The sequence below is a fragment of the Leptosomus discolor genome, chromosome Z (genome assembly GCF_034619465.1).
Source record: "Leptosomus discolor isolate bLepDis1 chromosome Z, bLepDis1.hap2, whole genome shotgun sequence".
Taxonomy (NCBI): Eukaryota; Metazoa; Chordata; class Aves; order Leptosomiformes; family Leptosomidae; genus Leptosomus; species Leptosomus discolor.
The window spans coordinates 46,244,860-46,260,467 of record NC_141419.1 but is presented as its reverse complement, the minus strand read 5'-3'; the positions used below and the strand labels follow the sequence as shown (position 1 = coordinate 46,260,467).

General features: G+C 40.7%; 1 protein-coding gene across 1 annotated transcript in view; it reads left to right on the top strand.

Annotated features, from left to right (window-relative positions):
- Window positions 1-12,195: 12,195 nt before the first annotated feature.
- The window catches only part of ADAMTS19 (ADAM metallopeptidase with thrombospondin type 1 motif 19), a 146,462-nt gene continuing 143,049 nt past the window's right edge, over window positions 12,196-15,608 (top strand). The window contains exons 1-2 of the mRNA XM_086479551.1: window positions 12,196-12,280; window positions 13,259-13,869. Coding sequence (XP_086335677.1) covers window positions 12,196-12,280; window positions 13,259-13,869 — 696 coding nt within the window. The remainder of the gene's footprint in view (window positions 12,281-13,258; window positions 13,870-15,608) is intronic.

The following is a 15,608-nucleotide window of genomic DNA, read 5'->3' as shown; positions in this document are numbered from 1 at the left end:
TTCATTTGTCTAAAAATAATGACAGCATTTGTTTTTCTTAAATGGTATAAAATATTGATGGATATTAGGAAAACAAATGATATAAACTACCGATAGATGCTAGAGATTGAAAATTAGTCATTTGAAAGTTGGAACTGGGATTCATTTTATTTGGATGGGTTTTTCTTTTTTAATAGAAACTCTTTTACAAAAGAGCATGAAAAAGTTTGACATAATGCCCTAAATTCCTTAAAGTGGTATGCTCTTTGCAAAGCTCTGTAGCCTACTATGGCAGGAGCAAATCTTCAGCAGGTTTCAAGCTGAGAGCTGGTATGTCAGAGAGACACTGCAGGAACCTTGCAGTATTTATAATGGTTAAAGGGAAAAGGACGGTCTGTTTTTTCTCTTACCTTTTTTTTTTTTCCCCCTTTTTTAGTTGTCTCCTCACTCATTCATCAATTTTGCTTGTATTTATGAATATGAATCACATTTCTTAACAGAACAGACAATCGATTTTTCTTACCGGCAAGTATTTAAGAAAGGAAGAAAAGTAATTAGGGAAAAATTATGATGTGTTAGTACGGGCAAGATGACACTCCACTGCCAGACAGATCTGAACTGCACATTCGTGCTGGTTCAACAAATGCAGTTGATCTCCTGTGTACTAAGGACTGAACAGTTTACTACAGCATGTTTTGCAGTGCCTAGAAGGGGACGAAGATTTTGCCCTCTAAGTACATTTGTTTGAATGAGGCAGTGGTCCTTCTCACTAGCTTTTTCATAGGTCAACAGGGAGAAGAGGAGGAACAACTTGCTCATTTGGCTTATTTCCATTACTGAGATGGCCATTTTATAGGTCAGGAGGGACAGATAGAGGAAGAGCTTGCTTATTTGGCCAATTTCCACATAATTTCCTGCAATCAAACCGTATCCCTGTTTGCTTTTGCTGTGCCTTCATCTCTTCTTTCTCTAGAACTAACACTAAAGGAGAATAAAAACTCTATGGTCCTCTTTGCATGTAAGAACACATGTGTTTCTTAAAGGACACTAACCTTCACTACCTCAGGATAAAAAGGAATCAAAATTGATCTACCTTTATATAAATATCAAGCAGAAAAAAGATAATATCAATTATGCTTTTATATAAATTGTGAAATATCAGTGATGGCTACTGTGGTGCATATGTACTATAAACAACTATATTTATCTTCCTTGCCACCACCAAGCTAAGCCTGAATGCAGGTTTCTGGACACTTCTGAGCAAAATGGTTTAAAGCTGAACTTTAGATGCTGATTAAATGGTGAGAGTCCTTTCACAACCCCCATAGCTCTAGCTAAAGTCATCAGGCCATTTGTGCTGGAACACCTGGCTACAAAGGAGGAAGTTATTAAACCAGGCAAGGCACCCTACTCTTCCCTTTCATCTGTAATAACTTGAATTTCTAATTCACAAGTTGTATTGCAAAGCCTCCACCTCCCCATCCCCACTCAGGTTTCTTCATTGCTTTGCAAAAATTATTTCTTTCTCTCCATTTAACATTTTGAGAAAATTTTCCAGAAGAGATACCCTTATTTCTGAAGATCAAAAAGGAAGACTTTCTCCTAATATCTGCAGACTGACAAATGAGGGAATAAGTAACATACAAAGAAATCTTGCTATGTTATTAAGGAAACTGGAAGTGCTGCTTTGGCACCAATGTCCAGATACCAGACACAAGTTTCCTGAGCCAAAAAACCAGACCCATTGCTCTCTGATCTGTAATCTGCAAATACTTACCTTTCCTAGGTAACTGCAAGATTTAAAAGTATATTCCATTTTTTAAAAAAGAGCACAGGCCAGACAGGCATAACACATTTAAAGTATGATATTCTCGCTCTAAAGCCATCTTCTAAGTATATTTATGAACAAGTTAGTTTGTACAACAGGTTAAGCCAGTTTCAAGTCACATCTAATTCACACTTACACAAAGGTCTTGCTCAGCAGCTATAATCCTGTTTGATTTTATTGCTACATGTCTCTGTTTCTAAGGATATCTAATTGAGTTCATGTCCTATTGCACCATTATTTTGATGTGAGAAACTTGAAAAGTCTAACTGGGATGCTCAAAACCCACTATTTAATCATAATCCCAAGACCTTATTAGTTCTTACTCTATAAACAGAAAATTCTGTTTATAGATTATTCTGATTTCAAACACAAAAAGATAGTTCAAAATATCCCTAGAGGCATTACAGACTGGACTAAGGCCTTCAGAACCCAGAGAGTTAATTTTTGCTTTTACTTACTGAGAAGCGGTGAGGCTTCAGAAAGAACCCATTTTGGGTAATTGCATTTCCAGAAAGATGTGTGCCAGTTTGAGAATCCAGGAAAGAGCAACAGTGCCCATCAGTGGTCTAGAAAACACGAATCCGAAAACATGACCAGTGGGAAAACACTGAAAAAATGTGTTGGGTCTAGAGGACAAAGATCCCAGAGAAATGTCTGGTAGACTGCTGTTGAAAGCAGAAAGGGAAACAAATTTTCTTCCTACCTATAGCTAGCAAAGTAACAGGTTGAAAATGGAACAAAAAAAATTAGATCAGATCTAAGGAAAAATAGGCTTTCTAACAGTTAGGGTAGTTTAATACTGGAATTGATATCAACTAGAGACCAGGGATTTTTCATTCCTAAGGTTGTAAATCTCCTGATTGATTTGATGAACAACTGCCAGACAGGGTGCTGGCATTACAAATGTTTCTTGGGCAGGAAGGTGGATAAATGGCCTGCTCAAACATATTTTTCAGAATTATGTGATGTGGAGAGGTGAGGGAGAAAGAAGCTCTTTGGTATGCTTACCTTATCTCTCCCTATCATCATGATGAGTAGCTATGTTTACTTAAGGTCAGCTTCCTTAGGAAAGAAAACGGGAAACACATCTAAGCCTTTCTTTGAGCATCTTCCCACACTTTTACATTTCCTTGAATGTGTGTGCTACTGGAAAATAAGCTATAAGTCAGAACTGGCTGTATTGGTTGCAAGTCTTCATTCTTCTCTGGCTGCTAGGAAGACTTAAGGAAAGAAAACAGGGTTAGGAAATGCTGTATAGAAATCAAGTGTCTGTGAGTCAGAATTACAATTGCTGAATGGATGAGCTTATTTCCACTTCATGGATGAAATCCTCAAAAAAATTCTTCCGTGGAGGAAGAGGTGGACAACTTCATGAGGAGACATCCCTCATGAAGAGAAAGTCGAACTCTAAATTTTGTAGTGTTTCACTGAAAAAATGTGCGACTGCATATCTTAAAACGTTGTCAGCGATACACAACTGAGAATCCAAATCAAGGCCTAAATCAAAGTAAGTAGCAGTGAAATGAACACCAGAAACATAAGAGTACCTTCTGTCATTGGACATTGTCTCTGAAAACCTGTGACACTGACACTGGCCTTCTCCAGTCAGGCACCCCTATTGATATGCCTCTAGAGCCTGGTCCTCTCCTTTTCTTCAGCAAAATTAAGGTAAAAGACGGGAGGGGAAAAGTGCAGATAATCTTACTTGTTTAGGAAGTGAATGAATGTGTAACAACTAGGATTAACATCTTTTTTACATAACATAAATATCAAAATAACTGGGTCTGGTATCAAGGACACCAGCTTGGGCAGTGAGAGATGACAGAATCATAGAATCCTAGATATGACTTTAAACTCAGCTTTTGCTACTTTGTCTTTGTGTATCTTTAAACAGATCACTGATTTGTGTCTAGATTCTTTGTTTCACCAAAAAATTTCCTATCTTTCAGACATGTGAGTAGATTGAAAGTACTGAAAACTCTAAAAGGCTATGATAGTAGGACCCTCAAAAGTTAGGATTAGGTACCACATAACTGGAATTGTAATAAGCCATTACTTTGAGGTCCTATGGGAAATATCTCTATTGACAGGAAAATTCTTCCATGTATTTCTTATTATCAGAATGACTGCTAGCCTTTTCTTGGCAAGATAGCTATCCTTCTGTTTTTTTAGTGATATGTTTATACTACCTGTCCCAGGTGTCATACAGTATAGTACTCACTTTGAACACGTAGAAAATTGTTTCCTTCATATTGGCCATGAAACAGGTTTGGTATACAAGCTTTTACACTGGCAGAAAAAGCAGGAGCAATCATGGACACCAGATTTACATCAGCTGGTTTAGGAAAGGTATTTATAAATAATCCCAAGGTTTTCTGACAATACATCATAGTTTGAATTTTTTCTGGACAGCAGAGCTTTTTGGAAAGTAATGACATATAGCACTTTTAATCTTCAGAGTGCCCTGCAAAAAGGAACTAATCTCTCCTCTATAACAGAGATCTTTGAGCTCTCCTTTGACTGACATTTCCTGGCTTTGGCCAGGAACATGATCACTATTGTGCTGCTTGTCAATTTGTTTATTTCTACTGCCTGACCTTACTTAAGTACACCAACATTTGTGCTTTTATTCTTATCTATCTCAGCCTAACGGGAGGCAGAGGGAGGTGCAGATTAAGAATTGAGAGGCAAAACTGAGAACATCTCATGTGACACCAGTATTTTTTTTTCCGTCTCAATTCAAGCAAAAGACTACTAGAGAGTAGCTTGGAAACGCTTTAGGCATGTGTCCTTGGCTGTGTGCCTGTTTAACAGAGGTCTTGCACAACCTGTGTTTTATGTGCCGTCACCTTGATTTCTCTATATTTTAGCTGGTCTCCTGGTGCCACTGTTTGCCATTGGCCTGCCTTCAAAGCGAGTGCCTGTGGACAGTACTCATACGGTATGTAACATACTGTATGCTTTGACAACTCATGTGGTCTTAATGGCTTTCCCAGTTACAGAGGCTAAAAGAGCAAGGCAGCTTGTTCTGCAGGCTACCACACGGCAGTTCTTATGAATAAATCCTTTGGACAGGAAAAAATAAATCATTTCTACAATGTTTGTTTTTTATCTGGTAGATATAATGAAGTCTTTCTCTCCTGTGGTAGGGGAAAGTGCAAATAGGATATCCGCAGTGTCATTTAAATGAATAATGACTTGGAGACTAGCTAACTTTATTTCTATAAGGCTTCATGATATCTTCAGTGGTTGCAGCTAGGTGACGTGTTGAAGAAGGATGTCTAGAAATCAGTGATTATCTTTGTTCAGCTATCATATTGCATGCTTTCTTTATACGGAAAGAAAGATGTGTTTCAGAAAGCAAGGTTATTTATATGCCTTACCTCACAAAACAGCAAGGAAATGAACCTTGATGCATGGACCACTTCCTTTGATTTACTTACAGCATTTGAAGTGGTATCTCATTATGTTCTCTTTATCCTCTCTTGTTTTCCTTGACTTTGTTATCTTGATCAGCTTTCAGTCACCTCTAACCTGGCTTCTCCTGATCCTGGCTCCATTCTCCTGCCTTGTCTTCTTTTTCTCTGTGTGCATTAATAGTGTAATATATACAGTTATACAATAAAAATAGTATTGCATCTATACTGATAAAGAAAGGCTATACAGCAATTTAACTGCTAGAATCTCTAAAACTCATTCAGTTTTTTAAACCTTTCTTGGGTCCGTATTTCATGTTATACAAGATTTGCCTGCGTTGCCTGTCGTATTTCTCACTTTCATATGATCATTCCCATTTCTGTATTCTTTATTTTTATCTTCAAGTTTATAAGGTTTTGAATTATACTGATTCCTTGACACACAAAAAAGGGTGAGGGTGTGCTGTCTTTTTTTGAAACTAAAATGGTGTAAATACATTATAATGGTAATGCCAGTCAGCCATTTAAACTGTGTATATAAGTAATGGAAAGGTATTTTTAACTCACTGTATAATTCTTAACATGATTGCATCATTTCTCTGCATAGAATCAGAATAAATTCTGAAACAGACTGGTTGCATAGTAGGGCTGGGATAACTGTGGCTTATAGAATCTTTTAAACTTACTCATTTAAACACAGCAGACATCTACTACCTACCGTTCACTAATAATCTAATGTACTTGTCAACTATTCTGGTTTGATCATAAATGCCACAGAGCTTTATACCCAGTCCCAGATGTTTGTAGTTCCTACTAAACACTATCCTTTGTTGTACAGCTTGTATTTGTGCTGGCAGTCCCCACTGTCTTTTAATGTGGGGACATGCGGGTAGGAAAAGAATGAAGTAGCCTAGTCAAGTTTGCTGAATTTGTTTCTGATATAAATTAGAAAAGGTTAGAACTTTGTAAAATGCCAATGCTACAGTCACAACTGGTATAATTTTCCAACCGGATGCACAATTCTAATTTTTCACCATTTTTGATGACGAAAAATTTCTTTGATCTTCTAACCTGCTCGTACAGTCTGGCAGAGGAGTCAGTTTCATTATATTTATTTCGGAGTGAGACTTCCCTTCGCTATAAGAATTCATGTCCATCAAGCTATGTTAAGGATATTTTCCATTATTGCTTTTTTCCTCAGCAGTTAATGTTTCCATGTTCTCATATATATTTACAAATTAAAATACAGTTGTAAACAGTATTTTTATTTTGAAGACATGACTATTTTAATACACACATATTGTAATATTTTAAAATGTAACTGTCAAGGAAAACCATGCAGTGTTAGTTAATAATGTGAATGTATTCCCTATAAGTAGTCTATGCTATAGCACCTCTCCTACACACTATGATACCAATAGTGATATACAGGTTTCTGTGGTAAATTGTACATGCTGTTGAGTACAGGCAGAGTTTTATAAAGATTGGAGCAAGATTTCAACAGCATCTATAAAACAACAACTTTAAGCTTATACACATTGACCTGAAAAGGATTACCATTCTAGAAAATTCAGGATGCATGTGAACCATGGAAGTGTTGGAACCTTAATTCTTACTGAAGATCTAAATCAAAAGGCAATCTCAAAAGCTCTTAAAAACTACCGTATTTATCAGCTTTACCTTTTGAATAATAAAGTTATGAAATCACAGGACAAAAGTCTAAAGGATAGACTAATTAAACTGTTATTATTTCCAAATATTTTTTATTGTGCTTGTCATTTTTTCTATCACTTTAAACCAAGTAATTTCTTTCAGAACCAAAGCAAGTACATTTTTACTGTCAATGGGAGTAATTCTTATCGGAAAGCCTCAATGCCACACAAGGTCCTGAATTGTTATTTTTACCTTTTCTCTGGTTAGAGATAGAAGCTTTTAAATAGAACTCTGCATTTCTTCGAAAGTTTACATGTTGACAATTCTCAGCTATGTCCTGAAATGCAAATTAAGCTGTCCTTTGCCATCTTCTTAATTAGGAAGAAACTCAGAAAGACGTTCTTTTCCTGCTCTTGAAAATTCAGCAAATACACTTTCTTCCTAAGTTATTTGAATTTGAAGAAAAGCTCTGAATCTTGATCGATTTGCTTTTGTATTGGAAGAAATTATACAGAGCTTTGAAACCTTTAATGTATAAAAGAAACCTTACAAACTGGGTGATGACCCACAGGCAGAGTTTTAGTGTCGAGGGACGGAATATGTGTTCAGGGCTTTTTTTAAGACCTACTAAATTGTTTCTTGTGTTGGTTTAACCTTCTTTTTATGTTCAAAAGTGAGAGATCCGATCTCTGCCTCAGAGAAGCTTTCTTGCAAATTAACAATTTCTTTTTCTCCAACCGGTGACTTGCATGTTTCAAATTTGAAGCCTTATTCTTCTAAGGTCTTCCAAAAATGGGATCTATTTGTTGATCATTCTGGATTAGCCTTTTCCCCATAACTGAATAAGTGACATATTTGCTTGGTAGATGATTTCCAGTTTATAAATTTGAGGAAGCTTGGTTTTGTGGGAGACTTTAGCTTGGCAAGTTGTGTGAGAGTCAGGTTCACACAGAGAGCCTTGCTGTCTTTTAAGTGGCTTCAACTTAAGTACAGTACTCTGGTACCTTCCATTGTACAGACTGAGCTTTCAGTCAAATTGTCAACAATTGCCAAGCATAATTTTTTCTGAGGAAAAAAGTCACCAAATGAAAAGGATATAATAAAAGAGCTGTGAAAGTCTCTTCTGGTTATATTGTGACTCTGCCAAACATTCTACATAAATAGGGTGTGGAAAGTGTATGTTTACCTATGTGTATCAGCCACAAAGATCTCAGCCAATTTCATGATATGACCTTGTGAAGTAACTCACAAGGTAACACCTATAACTTAGAAGTAAATTTCACCAGATTACCTAAACTCAATAGGATCATAAGAATTGGTGGCATAGCATAGTACCATTGAGCTGCTACGAGCTTAGCTTTGCACTTTTAAAATACTTGCACTTTAAACCAGTAGAGGTATTAAGCTCACAATAGTTCGACACGCATCTTACTCCACTGGTCATCTGATTGTGCTACTGAGTTTAGACATAACTCTAAGATCTGCTGTGAAGCAAGATCTGCTAAAGAGAATTGTTTGAAGTGATCTTAAATACATACGTTTTAAATAAACCCTTCATTTTGAGCATGTAAATAACAGTATAGAATTACAGACTAAATTCAGAGTCCGTGAGCTAACAGGCAGTGGAAATTCACTGTTCATTTCCAGCAATACAAGCACAACTTTTTCTAAAATGGAAAAAAAATAATTTCATTCATGCTTAAGTGGAGAAAATTTGCATGAGTTCACATATATCTTTCAGCTAAAAAAACAAAAGGTAGTTCAATCTCCTTTTAAACAAGTTTATTTATACTGAGATAACATTTGCAAAGCACCCTAGAAACAGGAAGATGTGAGTTTCTGTTTCTAATCTCAACGGTCATATGATACGTGGCCTTAAGGTAGTAAGCACCCTTCAAAAGAGAATAGATTTTTACCGTTCATCTAGCGTATTTTGTTAAGTTGTAAAAATTTGAAACAAATGTACTCAAAGATTTTTAAAAAAATCAATATCATCATCAACAGGTATATATGTAAAACATATGCACAAATAATTAACAACTGTTTCCCTGTGGATTAAAGGTTTGTGTTTTTTTGTTAACAATTACTTGAGGCAATCTTGTGTATATTGTAAAGCTGAGGTAATTTTAAATCAATTTTGTTTGTATAAACTTGATAGCTTTTACAGTTAGATGATAAAGTAAAGAGAAGAAATAAACCAAGGAAAGTCCCTGACTGATGGTGGTGTCTATGTTGCTAGAAGCTGACATTTCAAATTCAACAGTATGATTTGTCCATACTCATCTTAATCCCCAGAATTAAATCAGTGAAACAGATTCGCTATGAGAATGCTCACATAAGGTAAGACAGTAACTGAAGCACAGATTTAAATAAAATCATAGTGGTGAAGGGTGTGGAGGTCAAAGAACATTATCCACATCTTTGAAAGATGGCTCGAGACTGATATGTTACCAGTGATTAGGGCACTACCAAGAGTGATCTTGGCACGCTGAAGAAATGAAAAGTCAGCCTGTGGTGGGACCTGAGCGAGCCCTGGCCTTGCCAGCCCCTAAGGGACCAATGGCACAGTTCTGTAAATTTAACATCAGGGAGTACTAAAAGAGAGGAAATTGCCAAATCTTTATTGATTTCAACAAAATTAGGCTGATTTATCTCAATCAGGAAGGACTGATGAGGACACATTATTTACCTCATTTTCTGTAATTTTTTTCTCATGTCAGTGAGATGGCCTGGAACATTGTTATACTTTACAAATCAACACATTCTTTACTTAATACATTTGTGATTCCGCATGAGTCCCTTAGAATGCTAAAAGGCTTAGACCTTCAGAGAGGAAGTGCATTTTTAAGGATCTACTGGAGCAAAGTAAATGTTTCTTTTTATTTTGCTTTATATTGTTTGGAGAAACTATTTCTTCCAATTTTACAAAGGCATAGTCAATACTAGCCCACGTGCAAGATGTTCTATAAAATAAAAAATATTTTGCAAAAAGTTTTGGTGGCTTTGTGATTAAGAAAATGAAGTCTTTTGTATAGTACATGTGGATACAATATTACTCTCTCTGCAAAATAACTGCAGTACGAAAGCATTGTTTTGTTCTTTTAATTCTTATTCTTTTAGACATAGATTTCTCTGCACCAGTTTCACGGTGACGACAGTTAGCATGTGGTGGGCTACAATACCATCTACCAGTATTAACCTGTGACCAGACTCTTTGTTAAAACTAATGAACGCCAGCAGGGGCTCTATTTTATAGTGCACTTTCCCCAAAGTTAAACATAGAGAACTTCCCCCTATATTTTTACTTTAACTATTGAAACGATAAAAGGAAAACATAAAATAAGCTAAGGAAATTTGTTGCAGCTCCACGTTGACTTTAGCTTGTCTTCTATTCATAGGTGGAGACTTACTTGAAAAGTTCCTCTTTCTTTGGCTGGTGATAAAGTCCAACATATTAAAGTTTTTCTCAACTGGCTTCATACAGTATCTTTACCCCCTGCAGCTTGTGCTGGAAAGGCCAGATCTGCTTACCTTACTGACAAAAGCAGTTCTTATGTCTTTTCTAGTAAGATTATACATGAGAATCAGAGAAGCAGAATTTGGTCCAAAGGGACTAACTTAACTTCAGCAGATTGAAAACTATTACAGCAATTCACAGTTTTAAAATGAGCAAACACGCATGCCATGTCTTTTTTCCTTCTTCCTGCTGATCGTCCACTTGTGTCTTTTGGGATCTAATATGCACTGTAAGTAAAGATTTTTCTCATGTATTTTTGCATCTTGTCTATATAATCTGGTTTGTTAATTAGTAAGTATGGATGTTGTTATTTACTTGGGAAACACAACTTCACTTAAAACGCATTTTTGCATTTTTAAAGTAACTTAATTATCAGGCAAATACTAGTTTGCAGCCTTTGCAAAACCCCCCTCTTCCTAAACTGCTAGATGCAAGTCTAACACCTTGTTTTTCCTAAGTCCCTCTGAATTTGCTTCGTTTAAGTTGTCTCAGATGCCAAAAAAAAAAAAAAAAAAAAAAAAAAAAAAAAAAAAAAAAAAAAGGACCACTGTACAGTAACTTTTTTCCTATGAAAACAACTAATCAAGAATACAGTTTGGAGGTATTTGAGAATACATATCTATGCAGGAAGGGTTTCAAATGGCGATTGAACACAGCAGAGAGCAAACCCCAGCTGCATTTGGCTTCTGTGGAGTCTGAACATGTTTTTTATTTGAGCCCTAACATGTGATTTTTGTTTGTTTGTTTGGCTTTTCATTTCATACTTTTAGAAAAAAATCTTGCAACTTTGTAGCTTGCCCTTGGCGGCACAGATGGCTTTCCTCTCCACACTAGGTTGCTCCACTCTCCCCTAGGGCAGAGCGGTCACCTTTGACACCACCAACAGCAGAAAAAGCAGCAGAAGTTGTAAGAAATCAGGCTTTTAAAAGGAGGTGTCTACCTGTTGCTCCTGCAGTTTATGCTGTTGTTAGATGTGCATTTAAAGCTTTTGCTCGACTCCTCATTTACTCACTCCTCTGCTGATAAGGGTTGGAGTGGAAAGTGATGGGTTTCCATGGAGACCTGCGTAGCGGGGGCACAATGAGTTTAAAACCAAACGGCACAGAAGCAGGCAGAAAAAGTCAACCTCTGCCGCTCCCCCAGCTGGAGGCGAAGGCTGCGCCGAACGTGCTGCTGGCTACGGGGGCGAGGGTAGCCCCCCCCTCGCCGCCGCCCGGAGGCACGCGGTGGGTGCCCCTGCGCCGCGGCGGGCGGTGTGCGAGACGCGGTCTCCCGGGGGGCCGCGCCCGCGCAAGGTGCCCGCGGGGCGCGGCCGGGCCCCGGCTGCCTGCGGAGCCTCCCGGGCTCCGGTCCGCGGCGCGGCGGCTGGACTGCCGGGTCCGGTGGGTGGGAACGAAGGGGGGCCGCGCCGGGTGCCCGCCCGGGCGGGGCGGGGCGGGGCCGGACGGGACGGGGCCCGACGCGTCCCGCCCCGTGGGGGCGAGCGGCGGGCGGGGGCAGCGCGGTCGCCGCCGCTGCCGGGGCGCAGCTGCCCGCCCGCCGCCGGGCGCTGTGTGCGCGCACGGGCCGCGCTCCTGCCTGCCTGTGCCCGCCCGCACAGCGCGCACGCAGCGTGCACACACCGCACGCGCCCGCCGTGCGCCGCGCACCCGGCGCTGCCCGCCCGCTTCGCGCTCGCCTGTAGTTTCTCCGCGGGCGCCCAGGTGGCTGCGCCCCGCGGCGCTCCCCGCTCGGCTCGGCCCGGCCCGGCTCGGCCCGCCCTGCCCTGCCCTGCCCGACGGCGTCCCGCGGGCGCGGAGCCGATGGGGATGGGCGGGAGGATGCGCCTGAGCCGCGTCTGCTGCGTTTTCTACCAGCTGTGCGTGCTGTCAAGCGGGCTCGCCGCAGGTAAGTGCGCCCGTTCCGCGTGACGGGACGGGGCCGAGCCTCGGGGCGGCCCCAGTGCCCCGCCGGCTGCCGGTGGCCGGTACCTGCCCATTGTTAAACGCCTTAACAGCTGTGCCCGTCCCCTGTAACGGCTGGGTGATCGGATCATGCGTACCTCCACTCTGGGGATGCGTTGCAATGCCCTCGTCCGTGCGAGATACTAATTTTTGTATGCAGCCCTGTCGTCTCAGCAGTGCTGTTCTTAGCGTGAGTTGGATGAATGTGTAAATAAAACTGTATTCTGTCTCAGGCTGGTGGAGATTGTGTGTACTCGTGTTCATAAACATAATGCTGGTATGCTGGGAATTTCAGATAAATTGTGATATGGTGTGTGTAATGCGCAGACATCACTAATTAGTCATTATAATTCGGTTTGACTATAACGATAATGATGATACAGAATGTGCATGCATCTGCCACTTGTACGTGCACTCGCAAATGTGCGGCTGTGGGGTGAGTGTGCATTTGGCCGCACTTTTGAAATCGTAGTGGTCCTTGCAAAACATGCTGAGGACAACATTGAAATTTTCAAATTTTTTTTGTTCACACTTTCCCTGCTAAAATAACAATATTTTTTTAGCTGTATGAAGAAGTTGCCACTTTGTCTAAATGGTGAAAGGTTTGTGCAACTCTTCTTCTGTGGAGGTGGTGGTTGTGAAGAAGAACATCCTTCTGCCCAGCTTGAGCTCCAGATCACTGTCAGTGTTTACCAGGACCATGGTGTGTCCCAGACCCCTGAACAGGCACAGAGACGTGTAGTGGCTGTCCTGTCCGCCCTGTGGAAGGGCCAAATGGAGCCCACTGTATTTTGGTTGGCATGCTTGGTGGGCTGGGAGCCAGAAGGAGCATGTTGTAGGGGGGTATAGGATAGGTTTCTGGCAAGTGCTGTGCCCAGCTGGCTGCTCCACTCATTTAAAGCATCTACTGGCCTTCCCGCAGGTTTCCATGCTTCAGAAGAAACTGAGGAGTGGGAGATCGTCTTTCCTGCTTTGTGGAGCAGGGGTCAGCAGGAGCCGGCGGGTGGCAGCGGTGGTGGTGGGGGCTGCAGTGCCGACCCCACCTGTGGGAACCAGAGCAGCACCTTCAGCGCCTCCATCATACCTAGCCCAGTGGCTGGCAGTTCCCGGGAGGTGCGTTCAGTCTCCTCCTCGGTGGAGGGGCAGGCTCAGGCTGTGGGGGAGGCCGCAGAGGAAGAGGACACTGAGGATGAGTATGAGTCTCAGGAGTTTTACCACTGGTCCCCCCTGCCCCAGGGGTCTGGTGCTGCCTCTCAGTTGCCACCACCACCATCCCCCCCGCCACCACCTCCAGCAGAGGATGGAGATGAGGTGCTGCTGAGGATCCCGGCTTTTGCTCGGGAGCTCTACCTGCTGCTCAAGAGGGACAGCCGCTTCCTGGCTCCTGGCTTTGCGGTGGAGGAGCGGCTCGGGGGTGAGGGCAAAAGTCCACCCTCTGCTGCACAGTTGCAACCTGAGAGAGCTTGTTACTACAGTGGTGCTGTCCTCCACTACCCGGGCTCCTTCGCCTCCTTCAGTACCTGTGGTGGATTGGTAAGATGACCTTGCATGCAGGGGTAGCACCAAGGTCTCCATCCAAGTGTCAGCTTCATCTGCTGCTTTTCACTCCCGCCCCTTTCCTGAGATCATCTTTCTTTCATACCTTCTTGGGTCGTACCTCTGTATTTACCCTTATTTTTAACCATCTTGCCATTCATGCTTTTATTATCCCACTCATAATTTTTCTCAAATCCTACTTCTGCCCTTATCCTGTAAAGTTCTTTGTCCCATTTCCAGATACACTGATGGCTTTCAATCCAATACCTTTCTTTTTTGGATCTAATTTTTCTTATGCATTCTTTCTTCAGCTTTTCATGTCTCCATCCCTAATTTTATCTTGGTCTTCAGTGTGCACCTGTAATTAGTTACTTCCATGCTCACTCTCTTTTCTTTTCCCTGTGTCATCATCTCTCCTCCAGTCCATCTGTAATCCATTTGTTCTTCATTCCCATCCTGTATTCTAAAGTTACCTTTCTCATCTGTGTTATCTTCCTTATCTTCTACATCTCAGTTTTCAGACTGTTCTTTCTTTGCTACTTCTACGAATATTTTATGTCTGCTTTCTCATCTTCATTATTCTTTTTCTTTCATTCTCATCCCTTTGGCCTTTCTTCTCTACCTCACAACTTCCCACATGTGATACTTGTAGTTATTTGGATTTGGGACTCTGTACCCTTCTTTTCTTTCAGTTCCTCTATAAAAGTATAAAATGAGTATATTCTCAGCCGAAATGTTAATACAGTTAAACCTTTTGAACGGTTATTACTTCTGTGGTGTATCTCTCTTCTTCAAAACAAATTGCACCTGCTGTAATTTCTGTTGGATCAGTTGTGATTTTTACCAGATAGAGACCAGAACTGGGCACACTGACAACAGCAGTGGTGATCCAGTGAGCTACAATCCCAAGATACTTGGAGATGGTTGGAAAGAGTAGAAACCAGCTGGGATGATGTAAAATACTGGCAGGATTTAAACCAGAACCAATTATTACTACTATTATTCTTATTTTGGGCCTTTATATAGCATAAATGCATGTGCCTGCAGCATTTTGCAAAATATAGAGTACAAACAGTAATGGTGCTAGGGAGAGTTAACACCATCATGACCCTGCATTTTTTGGGTGGCTAGATGGGCGTAAATCACCACAATCACATGATAGATGTCTTCTTGTATTTCTTTCTGAATCTGAGCATCTTAACTTCTTTCATTGTTGATTCATGAAGATATCCTTGCCTGGTTTTTATTTGCATGGTTATGAAGTAAAACAAGGCAGAATGTGGAAATTTTGACTGCTTATTCATTTGCCTGTTTGGACTTACTCAAAAGTCAAAACCTAAAGTGAAAGGATTGACACCAAATAAAATATTTGCCTGCACTCCTGCGAAGTGAAACTGCCAAGTTTCACACAGCTCTAGCTGGTTGGCATCTAATTATTGACAGTTTGTCAGATTTTCCGAAGCATGGTAGCAGAATTAATTGTGGAGAGAAATATGGAAAGTCAACTGAAGGTGGTTTGAAAGCAATCAGGTAAAGGATTTTTATGTTCTGGAAAAGCATTTGACTTCTGTACTCCTTGTTCTTGTTAGAATGTTACTTCTTTCTACATTGTGTATGGGTAAAATCAGGTTAGAGAAAATCTTTGTGAAGAAGTTGGTAGAGATAATTATCAAAAATGTCTGCTCAAGAGTAGTGTACATCATTGCATATCTGTAATTCCTTTGACTTGACTTGTG